The following is a 16,913-nucleotide window of genomic DNA, read 5'->3' as shown; positions in this document are numbered from 1 at the left end:
ATCTGGCGCCTGCGCCGCGACCGTACCTATCTTCAATCGGCGCAGGCGCACTGAGAGGCGGCCACTCACTCGGCCGCTCCATCCTCAATGCGCCTGCGCCGGGTGTAGATGTGACGTCATCGGCGCAGGCGCATTGAGGATGAAGCGGCCGAGTGAGTGGCCGCCTCTCAGTGCGCCTGCGCCGATTGAAGATAGGTACGGCCGCGGCGGAGGCGCCAGATATTGAATAAAAACAGGCAGGGCCAGCGGAGAAAGATCCCGTCCGCTGGCCCTGTCAATCAACAAGCAGAGGGGGCGTCATTACTATCGGAGGATGCGGCTGCTACCAGCAAGTAGCCGCCCTACTTGCTGGTAGCAAGGTAATTTACATATTATAAAAATAGGGTTTTAGCAAATTCTACTGAACCAAAATTCTTATTTTACTTATGTATGGATAAATCGCAGTGTAGGGGTTATTATTAAGCAAAAAAAAAAAAAAAACGGTTTAGTGGGCTGACAGAAGCCCTTTAAAGGGAGTCTGTCATTTTCACTAATATAATTAAGAGCACTGCCCCATAGAAGATGGCAAACATATTCCAAACATACCTGTGTGCAGTTTGTGTCTTTATCCTATGTCTAGGCTAAGCATTTTTATTCTAATGAAAAATGGCTTCCAAGAGCCCAGCTGGAGGCGGACTTTACTTTTGGCACTTGGAACAGCAAAGTCCACCCAGCTGGGCATTTGAGAGACGTTTTTCAGTACACACAGGTATGTTTGGAATGCGTTTGCAATCTTCTGTAAAGCAATGCTGTTAGTTACAGTATATTAGTGAAAATGACGTGGCAGGCTCCATTTAATCCTTCCTATTTGCAACTGTTTATCTGTAATGTACCCTAAAATACACCACTATTTTCCTACAGAGGTGATCTTTCTCACTTTTTTCTCTTGCATAGGGCAAGAATTCTCAGTGCACAGCACTAAAATTCCCAAAAGCACTTATTCGTCAGTGCTCCATTATCAAACAGCTGTTTTTCTCCTAAGCAGAGGAGCACAGTTCAGACATTTACTGCACGCAGCGCAGGATCAGAAGACAGAGACTAGAACTACATCAGTTAATAGGCTTTTGGGGCATTTTCCATAGTGCTTTCAATAAACACAAGGGTACAGACAGTTCCCAAAAATGCAATCGCTGGGATAACCCGTTGGATCTCATGTACTACTTTGCCTCTTTTATGCCAGCCATACACACTGGTTGATAATGGGGATTTGCGATATGAGAAATAAATATCAAACAATTCTGATTGGTTGGATATGGATCGGTGTTAGTTAGCATACACCTAACAAGCACATTTTCTATAATTTATCTACTACAGTACTATAACCTATTATCTGTCTAGTTACTGAACAGTATTTACATTTACAGGTCCCACTTACTACAATCCAGTAATAATAGTAGAAGACGCAGTACTGTTATTTTGGAAAACAAATTGACTAACATTTCCCTGCAAGTATGAGATGAAACTGAGGCAGCGGTAAAAAATATTTCTACTCATTAGAACAGAAATAAAAATGAGGAGAACACTTCCTTTCTATCTGGATTCTGCCTAGGTTCAATAGGTGTGAATCCATTTCTTTGCAAACTGCAATATGGTACAGACCATGCAAACTGCACTCTAAGATTTAAAGGCTATGTACACCTTTGGGGGAAATTTTATTTTATTATTGCACTGACTCATTTTCAAATGTTCTTTATTAAAAATTTTGAACCACTGCCTTTATGCAGTCTTGAGTTTATCTAGCAACAGGATGTCTGGCAGCTGGCTCCTTATCTGTGATCTTTGACCTTATAAACACTCATTATAGCTCAATTCTTATCTTACTGATAAAAATGCAAATGTAAATGTAGCGGTTTCAATCACTGAACAAACAGCCAACTGTCGGAACGGAACGTTTCTTTCGACAATCGGCCCGTGTAAATCCAGCTTTAAATAAAGTGTTTATGATCTTTTAGTAATTTAGAGATAAGGTTTATTAGATGACTGGTACAAAGTGAAAGTGAAAAGTACCATTCACACAGAAAGAAAAACAGTTAACAATTTGTAACAGAAAGGCTCAATATTATTAATAAAGACAAATTAAAAAATATATTTTTAGCCCAAAATGAGTAAAACGCATTCTTAAAAAAATGGCCCCAGAAGGTGTACATAGCCTTTAAAGTAGCACTCCCACAAAAAAATTTCTATGACCTGTTAGAAAGGTGCATTATGTAATTTGTAGTGAAGGTAATCTTCTTACCAGTGTCTGTATTGGTGAGCTATAACCTCTCTTCTGATCCTTAGCTGTGTCATGTGACCAACTCTCTGATCTCCAACTGGCAAAGGACAGGAAGTCAGTAACTTCTCTAATCATTCCTATGACACTGACATTGAAGATTCCTGTCCACACATAAGTTGTGTTATTTGTAAAGTCTGAGTGTTGGTCACATGGTCACATGCCACATGCCACAGCTAAGAAGCAGAAGAGAGGGGATAACTCACAAACATGTTTCATGCCCAGGAACAGATCTAATCAGAAATCAATCAATGAGGGATGTTTATTAAGTCCTTCTGTGCTGTTGGAGGATGTGTTAAAGTTATGTACAGGCGCAGACCTCTACTTAAAGGGGTTCTCGAGGAATTAAGAAAATGAAAATACTTAAATATTACTTTATAATAAATACATTTCCAAAAACCTTTCATTATTTATAATGGCTCATGTTGTCTAGGGAAGAATCATTAAGGGAAATAAAATGACTGCCATTCTATTAGTGCACACATAAACACTAATCAGCAGTACAAGTTACTTCACATCACTGAGCTAAATAGCTGTTCCATCTCTGCTCTACCTGTCAGGGGTAAGGATCCTGAATACAGATGACAAGATCTTCAGTTGAATCTCTGTAGGAATGACGTTCATGATGAGACATGACGTACAAACAGGACAGACTGTGGGCTGTGGTAATGGAGACTGCATATAATAGCTGCTGCTCATGATCCCCACCCTCCCCTCTGTACTTCATGTCTCCTCATGAACTCCATTCTTACAGAAATTAAACTAAAGATCTTATCAGCTGTATACTGACAAACAGAGCAGAGAGGAGGATGAGGCAGCTCTTTAGCTCAGTGTCTTGAAGTAACATGTCCTGCTGTGAGATTAGGACAGGTTGTGTGTGCACTAAAAGGACGGTAGCCATTTTATTTCTCCTAATTATTGCTCCCTAGACAAAACGAGCCATTATAACTAATGAAAGGTATTTAGGAATATATTTAATTTTCTTAATTCCCGGAGAACACCTTTAACTTTGGCGCTCCCTACAGCAGGCTGTGCAACACCAGCTACCTTGCTCGAGTTTATTTAAGCCATTTTGATGATAAATGAGCCGGGCCTACCTGCTCCCCTGCCCATGCCACATCCCCCTTTATCTCCACCTCGGAAAAGTGGCATGAGTAGGGAACATTTTCAGATTTTGCAGCAAAATGTAGTGCAACAAAATCTGCGACTTACATATGCCACTCTTGTGGTGTATATCTGTTAATAAATTTCCCCCTATGGATTTAATAACTGAAAACCAAATACTAATACATATGCTTTTATTGTAGTCTGCTTTTAGTTTCAGATAACAGAATTTTTTCTATTCCATTTTCTGTAGATTAAGGGACAGTCATCTTGCCTGAGCCTCTGTTAACAGCCTTCAGAGAAATGCTTTATGCCTCTTACAGACGGGCGTTGCGGGAAAAGGTGCTGGTGCGTTACGGGAACACCCGCGATTATTCCGCGCGAGTGCAAAACATTGTAATGCATTTTGCACGCGCGTGAGAAAAATCGCGCATGTTTGGTACCCAAACCTGAACTTCTTCACAGAAGTTCGGGCTTGGGATCGGTGTTCTGTAGATTGTATTATTTTCCCTTATAACATGGTTATAAAGGGAAAATAATAGCATTTTGAATACAGAATGCATAGTAAAATAGCGCTGGAGGGGTTAAAAAATAAATAAATAATAATTTAACTCACCTTAGTCCACTTGATCGCGATGCCGGCATCTCCTTCTGTCTCCTTTGCTGAACAGGACCTGTGGTGAGCATTCATTACAGGTAAAGGACCTGTGGTGACGTCACTCCGGTCATCACATGATCCATCACCATGGTAAAAGATCATGTGATTGATCATGTGATGACCGGAGTGATGTCACCACAGGTCCTTTACCTGTAATGAATGCTCACCACAGGTCCTGTTCAGCAAAGGAGACAGACGGAGATGCCGGCATCGCGATCAAGTGGACTAAGGCGAGTTAAATTATTATTTTTATTTTTTTTAACCCCTCCAGCGCTATTTTACTATGCATTCTGTATTCAGAATGCTATTATTTTCACTTACAACCATGTTATAAGGGAAAATAATAATGATCGGGTCTCCATCCCGATCGTCTCCTAGCAACCGTGCGTGAAAATCGCACCGCATCCGCACTTGCTTGCGGATGCTTGCAATTTTCACGCAACCCCATTCACTTCTATGGGGCCTGCGTTGCGTTAAAAACGCGCAATATAGAGCATGCTGCGATTTTCACGCAACGCACAAGTGATGCGTGAAAATCACCGCTCATGTGAAATGAATGGGTCGGTATTCAGTGCGGGTGCAATGCATTCAACTCACGCATCGCATCCGCGCGGAATACTCGCCCGTGTGAAAGGGGCCTTACAGCAGCTTCATTAACTTAGAGTGACACAGTGCTCTCAGCAAGCTCTATGACCTATGTAGAGGTCATTGTGCAGGGAGGAAGAGTTGTGAGCATCACTTATAGTCAGTGGTTGATCATTGTGCAATTTATATACAGTGGATATAAAAAGTCTACACACCCTTGTTAAAATGTCAGGTTTCTGTGATGTAAAAAAATTAGAAAGATAAATCATTTCAGAACTTTTTCCACCTTTAATGTGAGCTATAACCTGTACAACTCAATTGAAAAACAAACTGAAATCTTTTAGGTAGAGGGAAGAAAAAATATAAAAATAAAATAATATGGTTGCATAAGTGTACACACCCTTAAACTAATACTTTGTTGAAGCACCTTTTGATTTTATTACAGCACTCAGTCTTTTTGGATATGAGTCTATCAACATGGCACAATATGACTTGGCAAGATTTGCCCACTCTTATTTGCAAAAACACTCCAAAACTGTCAGATTGCGAGGGCATCTCCTGTGCACAACCCTCTTCAGATCACCCCACAGATTTTCAATCGGATTAAGGTCTGGGCTCTGGTTGGGCCATTCCAAAACTTTAATCTTCTTCTGGTGAAGCCATTCCTTTGTTGATTTGGATGTATGCTTTGGGTCGTTGTCATGCTGAAAGATGAAGTTCCTCTTCATGTTCAGCTTTCTAGCAGAAGCCTGAAGGTTTTGTGCGAATATTGACCGGTATTTGGAAATGTTCATAATTCCCTCTAGTTTAACTAAGGCCCAGTTCCAGCTGAAGAAAAACAGCCCCAAAGCATGATGCTGCCACCACCACGCTTCACTGTGGGTATGGTGTTCTTTTAGTGAATTATGGCCAAAAAGTTCAACCTTGGTTTCATTAGACCATTACACCTTTTCCCACATGCTTTTGGTAGACTTCAGATGTGTTTTTGCAAAATGTAGCCTGGCTTGGATGTTTTTCTTAGTAAGAAAAGGCTTTCGTCTTGCCACTCTACCCCATAGCCCAGACATATGATGAATATGGGAGATTCTTGTCACACGTACCACACAGCCGGTACTTGCACTTACACATATTCCTGCAGCTCCTTTAATTTTGCTGTAGGCCTCTTGGTAGCCTCCCAGACCAGTTTTCTTCTAGTCTTTTCATCAATTTTGGAAGGACGTCCAGTTCTTGGTAATGTCACTGTTGTGCCATATTTTCTCCACTTGATGATGACTGTCTTCACTGTGTTCTATGGTATATCTAATGCCTTGGAAATTCTTTTGAACCCTTCTCCTGACTGATACCTTTTAACAATGAGAGCCCTCTGATGCTTTGGAAGCTCTCTGTGGACCATGGCTTTTTCTGTGGGATGCAACTAAGAAAATTTCAGGAAAGACCAACTAGAGCAGCTAGACTTTATTTGGGGTTAATCAGAGGCACTTGAAAAGATGGCAGGTGTATGCTGACTCCTATTTAACATGATTTGGAATGTGATTGCTTAATTCTGAACACAGCTACATCCCCAGTTATAAGAGGGTGTGCACACTTATGTAACCACATTTTTATTTTTTATTTTTTTCTTCCCTCCACCTAAAATATTTTAGTTTGTTTTTCAATTGAGTGGCACAGTTTATAGGTCACATTAAAGGTGGAACTAGTTCTCAAATGATTTATCTTTGTCTCATTTTTTTACAATCAGACATTTTAAAAGGGGTGAGTAGACTTTTTATATCCACTGTATAGTTGATAACCTTCATTGTACTCCTGCCTCAGATCTCTACAGAACAGGTCTCAGTCTATTATTAGGTTATGTTCACACATATTGCAAATCTGACATATATTTTACTACAAGATTCTTGACATAAATCTAAGGTTTAAAGTAGAACTACCACAAAAAAATGTATTCTCTGAACTGCTAGAAAGGTACATGATGTAATCTGTAGTGAAGGTAATCTCACTAGTGACTGTATTTGTGAGCTATTCCCTCTAGCTGTGTCATGTGACCAACTCTCTGATCTCAGACACTGACATTGAGGCTCCTATAGGAATATATAGAGAAACTGACTTCCTGTCCACACATAAGATGCTGTGTCATTTGGAGAGTCTGATTGCTGGTCACATGACACAGTTGAGAAGCATTAGGGAGGTATAACTCACAGATACAGACACTGGTAAGAAGATTACATCACTACAGATTACATCATGTACCTTTCTAGCAGGTCAGTGAACACAATTTTTTGCGAGAGTTCTATTTTAAACTTGATTCCTTGAAGGTTTGCACAGATCTGCATGAGGATTCACCATTCAATGGGACAAATTCTTTCTGCAACTGTGCCATAAACAGTGCCATAAACCTGGAAGATTTCTGTTGCATGTGATGTGGACTTTGACACTGAATAGTTTTTTTCTAAACTTTAACATAAAACATTGATGTAAACAATAGATCATTTTCTAATTACACATTCCCTTTAACACGCTATGCGTTTCATCTAAGAAACCAAGCTATTTATAGTTTCCATAAATCAATTAAAAGGGATTGACCCATCTTAGCCTTTCAAGGCAGAGATGGGAATATCCCAGCTTTGTAAAGTCACATTGTGTAGTTTTCAAACAAAGCGATTAGTAAAATTAGTAAATGGCCGGCGCATTAAAGTCATACCTTGCATATTCCTGTGGGTAAGGCGAGGAATACCATGTCTGAATTTCATATTTTCCAAATTCAATGACTGAGGGATATCGGCCAGTATGGTCACCCAGAGCTTTGCATCCCATTTTCTAACAAAGATGGAAAAAGTATATAATTTAGAAAGGCATAGAAGAGAATCCAGAAAACAATGTACATAGAAATACTGCAGCATGGAGAACTCAGTGCTCTTGACTTATCTATACAAAGAGGTGTAATCTCCTTATCATTACAGGCAGATTTAGAATAATATATAACTGCAGTAAAGTGCTCTGTACAGAAGAAGTGGCGTCTATTAAGTTTAGTGGCCAGTGCAAAAGTAAGCGTGGTTTAACCACCTCAGCCCCCAGTGCTTAAACACCCTGAAAGACCAGGCCACTTTTTACACTTCTGACCTACACTACTTTCACCATTTATTGCTCGGTCATGCAACTTACCACCCAAATGAATTTTACCTCCTTTTCTTCTCACTAATAGAGCTTTCATTTGGTGGTATTTCATTGCTGCTGACATTTTTACTTTTTTTGTTATTAATCGAAATTTAACGATTTTTTTGCAAAAAAATGACATTTTTCACTTTCAGTAGTAAAATTTTGCAAAAAAAAACGACATCCATATAGAAATTTTGCTCTAAATTTATAGTTCTACATGTCTTTGATAAAAAAAAAATGTTTGGGTAAAAAAAAAATGGTTTGGGTAAAAGTTATAGCGTTTACAAACTATGGTACAAAAATGTGAATTTCCGCTTTTTGAAGCAGCTCTGACTTTCTGAGCACCTGTCATGTTTCCTGAGGTTCTACAATGCCCAGACAGTACAAACACCCCACAAATGACCCCATTTCTGAAAGTACACACCCTAAGGTATTCGCTGATGGGCATAGTGAGTTCATAGAACTTTTTATTTTTTGTCACAAGTTAGCGGAAAATTATGATTTTTTTTTTATTTTATTTTTTCTTAAAGTCTCATATTCCACTAACTTGTGACAAAAAATAAAAAGTTTTATGAACTCACTATGCCCATCAGCGAATACCTTGGGGTCTCTTCTTTCCAAAATGGGGTCACTTGTGGGGTAGTTATACTGCCCTGGCATTCTAGGGGCCCAAATGTGTGGTAAGGAGTTTGAAATCAAATTCTGTAAAAAATGACCTGTGAAATCCGAAAGGTGCTCTTTGGAATATGGGCCCCTTTGCCCACCTAGGCTGCAAAAAAGTGTCACACATCTGGTATCTCCGTACTCAGGAGAAGGTGGGGAATGTGTTTTGGGGTGTCATTTTATATATACCCATGCTGGGTGAGAGAAATATCTTGGCAAAAGACAACTTTTCCCATTTTTTTATACAAAGTTGTCATTTGACCAAGATATTTATCTCACCCAGCATGGGTATATGTAAAAAGACACCCCAAAACACATTCCTCAACTTCTCCTGAGTACGGGGATACCAGATGTGTGACACTTTTTTGCAGCCTAGGTGGGCAAAGGGGCCCATATTCCAAAGAGCACCTTTCGGATTTCACTCCTCATTTTTTCCTGAATTTGATTTCAAACTCCTTACCACACATTTGGGCCCCTAGAATACCAGGGCAGTATAACTACCCCACAAGTGACCCCATTTTGGAAAGAAGACACCCCAAGGTATTCCGTGAGGGGCATGGCGAGTTCCTAGAATTTTTTATTTTTTGTCACAAGTTAGTGGAAAATGATGATTTTTTTTTTAATTTTTTTTTTCATACAAAGTCTCATATTCCACAAACTTGTGACAAAAAATAAAAACTTCCATGAACTCACTATGCCCATCAGCGAATACCTTGGGGTCTCTTCTTTCCAAAATGGGGTCACTTGTGGGGTAGTTATACTGCCCTGGCATTCTAGGGGCCCAAATGTGTGGTAAGTAGGTAAATGACCTGTGAAATCCGAAAGGTGCTCTTTGGAATGTGGGCCCCTTTGCCCACCTAGGCTGCAAAAAAGTGTCACACATCTGGTATCTCTGTATTCAGGAGAAGTTGAGGAATGTGTTTTGGGGTGTCTTTTTACATATACCCATGCTGGGTGAGATAAATATCTTGGTCAAATGCCAACTTTGTATAAAAAAATGGGAAAAGTTGTCTTTTGCCAAGATATTTCTCTCACCCAGCATGGGTATATGTAAAATGACACCCCAAAACACATTCCCCAACTTCTCCCGATTACGGAGATACCAGATGTGTGACACTTTTTTGCAGCCTAGGTGGGCAAAGGGGCCCATATTCAAAAGAGCACCTTTCGGATTTCACAGGTCATTTTTTACAGAATTTGATTTCAAACTCCTTACCACACATTTGGGCCCCTAGAATGCCAGGGCAGTATAACTACCCCACAAGTGACCCCATTTTGGAAAGAAGAGACCCCAAGGTATTCGCTGATGGGCATAGTGAGTTCATGGAACTTTTTATTTTTTGTCACAAGTTAGTGGAATATGAGACTTTGTATGAAAAAAAAAAAAAAAAAAAAAATAAGCATTTTCCACTAACTTGTGACAAAAAATAAAAAATTCTAGGAACTCGCCATGCCCCTCACGGAATACCTTGGGGTGTCTTCTTTCCAAAATGGGGTCACTTGTGGGGTAGTTATACTGCCCTGGCATTTTCCAGGGGCCCTAATGTGTGGTAAGTAGGTAAATGACCTGTGAAATCCTAAAGGTGCTCTTTGGAATATGGGCCCCTTTGCCCACCTAGGCTGCAAAAAAGTGTCACACATGTGGTATCGCCGTATTCAGGAGAAGTTGGGGAATGTGTTTTGGGGTGTCATTTTACATATACCCATGCTGGGTGAGAGAAATATCTTGGCAAAAGACAACTTTTCCCATTTTTTTATACAAAGTTGGCATTTGACCAAGATATTTCTCTCACCCAGCATGGGTATATGTAAAATGACACCCCAAAACACATTCCCCAACTTCTCCTGAGTACGGCGATACCAGATGTGTGACACTTTTTTGCAGCCTAGATGCGCAAAGGTGCCCAAATTCCTTTTAGGAGGGCATTTTTAGACATTTGGATACCAGACTTCTTCTCACGCTTTAGGGCCCCTAGAATGCCAGAGCAGTATAAATACCCCACATGTGACCCCATTTTGGAAAGAAGACACCCCAAGGTATTCAATGAGGGGCATGGCGAGTTCATAGAAATTTTTTTTTTTTGGCACAAGTTAGCGGAAATTGATATTTTTAATTTTTTTCTCACAAAGTCTCCCGTTCCGCTAACTTGGGACAAAAAATTCAATCTTTCATGGACTCAATATGCCCCTCACGGAATACCTGGGGGTGTCTTCTTTCCGAAATGGGGTCACATGTGGGGTATTTATACTGCCCTGGCATTCTAGGGGCCCTAAAGCGTGAGAAGAAGTCTGGAATATAAATGTCTAAAAAAATTTACGCATTTGGATTCCGTGAGGGGTATGGTGAGTTCATGTGAGATTTTATTTTTTGACACAAGTTAGTGGAATATGAGACTTTGTAAGAAAAAAAAAAAAAAATTCTGCTAACTTGGGCCAAAAAAATATCTGAATGGAGCCTTACAGAGGGGGGGATCAATGACAGGGGGGTGATCAATGACAGGGGGGGTGATCAATGACAGGGGGGGTGATCAATGACAGGGGGGTTGATCAATGACAGGGGGGTTGATCAATGACAGGGGGGTGATCAGGGAGTCTATATGGGGTGATCACCACAGTCATTGATCACGCCCCTGTAAGGCTTCATTCAGACGTCCGGATGCGTTTTGCGGATCGGATCCATCTATCAGTGCATCCGTAAAAATCATGCGGACATCTGAATGGAGCTTTACAGGGGGGTAATCAATGACAGGGGGGTGATCAGGGAGTCTATATGGGGTGATCACCACAGTCATTGATCATGCCCCTGTAAGGCTTCATTCAGACGTCCGGATGCGTTTTGCGGATCGGATCCATCTATCAGTGCATCCGTAAAAATCATGCGGACATCTGAATGGAGCTTTACAGGGGGGTGATCAATGACAGGGGGGTGATCAGGGAGTCTATATGGGGTGATCACCACAGTCATTGATCATGCCCCTGTAAGGCTTCATTCAGACGTCCGGATGCGTTTTGCGGATCGGATCCATCTATCAGTGCATCCGTAAAAATCATGCGGACATCTGAATGGAGCTTTACAGGGGGGTGATCAGGGAGTCTATATGGGGTGATCACCACAGTCATTGATCATGCCCCTGTAAGGCTTCATTCAGACGTCCGGATGCGTTTTGAGGATCGGATCCATCTATCAGTGCATCCGTAAAAATCATGCGGACATCTGAATGGAGCTTTACAGGGGGTGATCAGGGAGTCTATATGGGGTGATCACCACAGTCATTGATCATGCCCCTGTAAGGCTTCATTCAGACGTCCGGATGCGTTTTGAGGATCGGATCCATCTATCAGTGCATCCGTAAAAATCATGCGGACGTCTGAATGGAGCTTTACAGGGGGTTGATCAATGACAGGGGTGTAATCAATGACAGGGGGGGTGATCAGGGAGTCTATATGGGGTGATAACCACAGTCATTGATCACGCCCCTGTAAGGCTTCATTCAGACGTCCGGATGCGTTTTGCGGATCTGATCCATCTATCAGTGGATCCGTAAAAATCATGCGGACATCTGAATGGAGCTTTACAGGGGGGTAATCAATGACAGGGGGGTGATCAATGACAGGGGGGTGATCAGGGAGTCTATATGGGGTGATCAGGGGTGATCAGGGGCTAATAAGGGGTTAATAAGTGACGGGGGGGGGGTGTAGTGTAGTGTAGTGGTGCTTGGTGGGACTTTACTGAGCTACCTGTGTCCTCTGGTGGTCGATCCAAACAAATGGGACCACCAGAGGACCAGGTAGCAGGTATATTAGACGCTGTTATCAAAACAGCGTCTAATATACCTGTTAGGGGTTAAAAAAAACACATCTCCAGCCTGCCAGCGAACGATCGCCGCTGGCAGGCTGGAGATCAACTCTCTTACCTTCCGTTCCTGTGAGCGCGCGCGCCTGTGTGCGCGCGTTCACAGGAAATCTCGCCCATCGCGAGATGACGCATATATGCGTGACTCTGCGCAGGGCTGCCACCTCCGGAACGCGATCCTGCGTTAGGCGGTCCGGAGGTGGTTAAAGAATAGGTCATTTTCTGATGACACATTTCTTAAAAATAGAAAAATACCCCATTGGCCATCTTGACTGGCCATTTATATTTCCTTAAATTTTTATCTCAGGATATATACAGTATATATGCTTATATCAGATGTTAAAACTGGAAGTTTATTCCAAGCATAATCCAACAAAAGAGTATCCAAGACACTCACTGCTGTTAAGAAATCATCTTTTTTACCACATCAAGGAAACATGCAGAGGATGCATAAGCACGGCAGTACCACTCCGATCAGCACAGCCTAGGGCATATTACAAGCATCGACTACTCACTAAAGCAACATTTTCTAACATGGCTTCTGACTCCCCACTCTAATAATTAGGATATTTTAATGGCATAACTGAAAGTACAGTTTAAAATGGCACAACTATAAGACATTGCCACTTTAAATCCATGTATCATTAAGAGGTGTATGACTAGTTAGGACAGCGGGTGAAGCTATCAGCAGTTCTCCTCCAAACATGCGAGAATGCTTTAAAGGCTATGTACACCTTTGGAGGCAATTTTTTTAAATGACTGCATGTTACTCATTTTTGGCTAAAAGTCATTTTTTCAATTGGCCTTTATTAATAAAAGTATTGAGCTGTTCTGTCAAAGGGTTAACTGTTTTTCTAGCTGTGTGACTGGTACTTTCAATTTGTGCAGGTCCTATAATAAACATTGTGAGGAATATTGATTAATATTTACTGTTCCCACACCAACCATCTGCTGAAAGGTAGCAGAGGTAGTGAGCTCCACAAGGGGGGCCCTGCTTCAAAACCAGCCAGATGGCAGAGAGCCTCTAGCAGTCCACCTTTGTTTACAATTTCTCACCTCCGTTCAGCCAGCCAGGAACCCAGCTAATGGAACAGGAAAAACCTCTCTGCAGAGGTCTAGGCCATTCCCCAGTTCAATCAAATTTAGCAGACAGCATGGAACCGGCGATTTATAAGGAATTATGAATCGCCCGTCACAAGCATAAACCAGTGCATATTTGTGTCCCTGTGGCCACAATGAACAGGCCCATGGTCATAGCTTGGTGGTGGCATGCCAGGGAGGGGAGATATGCATATCTCCCCACAGAAACCAAATAACTGTACCATGCTAGGACTCGTAGCCGGAACCCAGGCGGATCCATTGGTCCCAGAACCACCTTCCTGCGACATTCTGGTCTGGAGCCATGAGCCCTAATCGGTTTGGTGGCTCATGTGCTGCCAGCCCAGCAGAGAGGGATGGACCCCTCCCAGATGCCGGGACGGGAGGGACCAGCTACAGGTTAAAAGGCTTGTGCCAGCAAGCGGGCGTGTCTTTTCTCTGAAGGAGGGTCGCATCGTGCCATGTGTTTAGAGGGACCTGCAACCTGCTGACATCACTGCCCCGCATGTGACTACAGCAAAGAACTCATCACAACCCAAAAGGACTCATCCATCTGGCAGACTTTTGCTCTGTTTAATCCTGTTTGTACCATACCACCTGTACTTGTAACCTCAGACCACTGCATATATCCTTGTGTGTATAGTGTATTGTCTAGTGAGCCCTTAAGGCGATTAAATATATAATTTAATCTTGTGCTGTCTGGTATCTCGATCACGAATCCCCAAGTCCGTGTTTCGGCCTAGTAATACACTACCGCGGGTTGGTTTCTTATCCTATATAATCCCGTTAGCGGACCTGGCTTATATCAAACAAGGAACTGGTTGCAGTCTTTCCAGGCTGAGAACGCGCTGTTTTACTGGGGCAGTGAAAAGGCTCTCTCAGCTTGTTGCCTCTCTGTGTCCGTGTGGACAGGAGGAGTCTGTGAAAACTGTACCAAGACTGATCTTATCCGCTCCTCCAGGAGGGCGTAATGTAACGTCTTGGTAACTAGTCCCCATACCGTATCTCGCTGGCTCTACGTAGTTGAAGTCTGACGTCAGTTGGGGTACGAGGGGTGGTATCCCTCACAAACATTATCTATAAACTACTGAGTCATAAACACTTCGTTAAGCCACATTCTTATCAGCAAGAACTGAGTGTTTCTAATGTCAAAGATGAGAAGTCAGTCTGCTCCTCATCTGATCTGATAAAAAAGATGGAGAAACCAAAGGGTGCTACTAGAGCATGTCAGCTCTGTACAGAAAAAAGGACGCCATTTTTAATAAAGACCATTTAAACCAATATTTTTAGCTCAAATGAGTACAATGCAATAATTAAAAAAAAAAAGAAAATTTCCCCCAAAGGTGTACATAGCCTGTAATGCCCACTGTCCTAACTGCTCAAAGAAGTCTTGCTGATGCAACATCTCATGATATAAACGTGACAAACAATATTGCTGCATATCCAGCTTCTGCAACACAAAATAGGCACAACAACCAAATAGAAAAACATCAGCACCACTATAAATAAAACACACAATTACAAAACACTGGCCATCACACTAACTTTTGATTCAATGTTTATATATTATCATTTCTACCCTTTGAATCATGTCATTAAAGAGGATTTCCATCCAATAAGCTAGAAAATTTACTACAAAAGGATCATTAGTACCCACCTCGAAAGACAGTTCAAAAGCCTGTCTGAATGTGTCAACATCTTCCTGGGTGACAAAGTCAGGCCTTTTTGGAAAGCAAATCATATCCCATATCTGTTGTTTAATAGTCATCTTCAGGTCAGTATCTGATATATAAAGGAGAAAGATCAATGAGAACCTTTAATATTAAAATCACTGTTCCGAAAAGCTTGAGGATCATTACAAAACAACTAAAGAACTAAAACTTCAAAATTAGATGTAGACCAGGTTACACAGACAGTAGTGGAATGCGGTCAGCAGAGAAAAAAAACATGGTGCTACAGAAAGTGCGATGTACAAATCAAATTAGAGGCTACATGCTTGTTTTTGGCTCTTCATAAAAAAAAGTACGTAAATTAGGCTACTTTCACACTTGCATTGATAATTCCGGTATTGAAATCCGGCAGATGATCTCAATACCGGAATTAAACGGATCAGTTTGGATTTTGCACATCAGCATGCATCCGTTGTGGTTGTGTGAAATCCTCTGCCAGATCTCAATACCAGAATTATCAACGCAAGTGTGAAAGTAGCCTTAGCCAAATATAAATCGGGTAAAGGATCAGACTACGGAGCCACCCTACAGACCGATTTTCTGTTTTCTTCATATTCAGGATGCAGGAAATTTCCTGCTTGTTCAATGCCAGCACAGAGCTTGCTCAAGTGAGCCATAATCTGGAAAGTTTACGGTAATCTTTTGCCTTTTCGTATTTCCACAACTTTTTAATTTTTTTTATTAATGTGGTACCAAGTGGTACCTTGGAACCAAACCAGAGTTTGGCAAAAGGTTTTTTACAGTAGAGATTATTTTTTGAAGTTATTACCCGAAGTCTCGCGAGACTTCACAAAGTAATAACTTCGGCTCATCTGAGCCAATACATTCTAATACTGTACAGAGCTCCCTCTCCGTACAGTATTCTATCAAAGTTTTATGCAAATAGACTTTGGATGTTTCATCCAAAGATGATTTGCTCATCCCTAATGGTCACCCAAAGCTTTGCATCCCATTTTCTAACAAAGATGGAAAAAGTATATAATTTAGAAAGGTATAGTAGATAATCCAGAAAATAATGTACATTTGAAATAATGCAGCATGCAGTTAATGTGGTTATTGACATAGGCAAGTATATGAGGCAGTGTACAAATAGAGCAGGGATACAGGCTGAAAGAGGACTGTGACCTGCATTGGCCATGGCGGCTTGGAATGAGATATTTTTTTTCCCTTGGCCACTTGGGGAGCATACTACTAGGGTCATAACCATGGAAGTCCAGGAAGAGACAATTGGAGGAGGAGGACAGAACGTGGCATCTATTGATGGCCACCACAGAGGGGCAGCTTCTGAGATGGCATTTTATGCTGCACTTTGGCATTTGGTTCTGAAGGGAGGGTATTTTCAGCTGCAATGTGGTATTGCTGACCCTGCCTAGTTGTGTTGACCCCATCTACAATTGTGTTGGTCCTGCCTACTTGTGTCAATTTGGAGGCACCTATAACATGGGGCCACTTTTAGCTTTTTTCAGTGCTCTAAGTTCCCAGTCTGCCCATGGTTCCAGCTTTATCTTAACCCCTTAGGGACACAGCCTTATTTCACCTTAAGGACAAGGCCATTTTTTGCAAATCTGACCAGTGTCACTTTAAGTGGTGATAACTTTAAAATGCTTTGACTTATCCAGGCCGTTCTGAGATTGTTTTTTCGTCACATATTGTACTTCAAGACACTTGAAAAATGAAGTCAAAATTTTTTTTTTTTTGCAAAAAAAAATACCTAATTTACCAAAAATTTGGAAAAATTAGCAAATTTCAAAGTTTCAG

General features: G+C 41.4%; 1 protein-coding gene across 4 annotated transcripts in view; it reads right to left on the bottom strand.

The window, feature by feature from the left end:
• Window positions 1-16,913, bottom strand: part of KAT6B (lysine acetyltransferase 6B) — a 373,094-nt gene that overhangs the window by 98,425 nt on the left and 257,756 nt on the right. For all 4 annotated transcript variants that reach the window (XM_040435104.1, XM_040435105.1, XM_040435107.1 and 1 more), the window contains 2 exons: window positions 15,083-15,207; window positions 7,357-7,472 (listed from right to left, as the gene is read on the bottom strand). In XM_040435104.1, the coding sequence (XP_040291038.1) occupies window positions 7,357-7,472; window positions 15,083-15,207 (241 nt within the window). The remainder of the gene's footprint in view (window positions 1-7,356; window positions 7,473-15,082; window positions 15,208-16,913) is intronic.

Source organism: Bufo bufo, chromosome 6 (assembly GCF_905171765.1).
Source record: "Bufo bufo chromosome 6, aBufBuf1.1, whole genome shotgun sequence".
Taxonomy (NCBI): Eukaryota; Metazoa; Chordata; class Amphibia; order Anura; family Bufonidae; genus Bufo; species Bufo bufo.
This window is presented reverse-complemented; position numbering and strand designations above follow the sequence as displayed.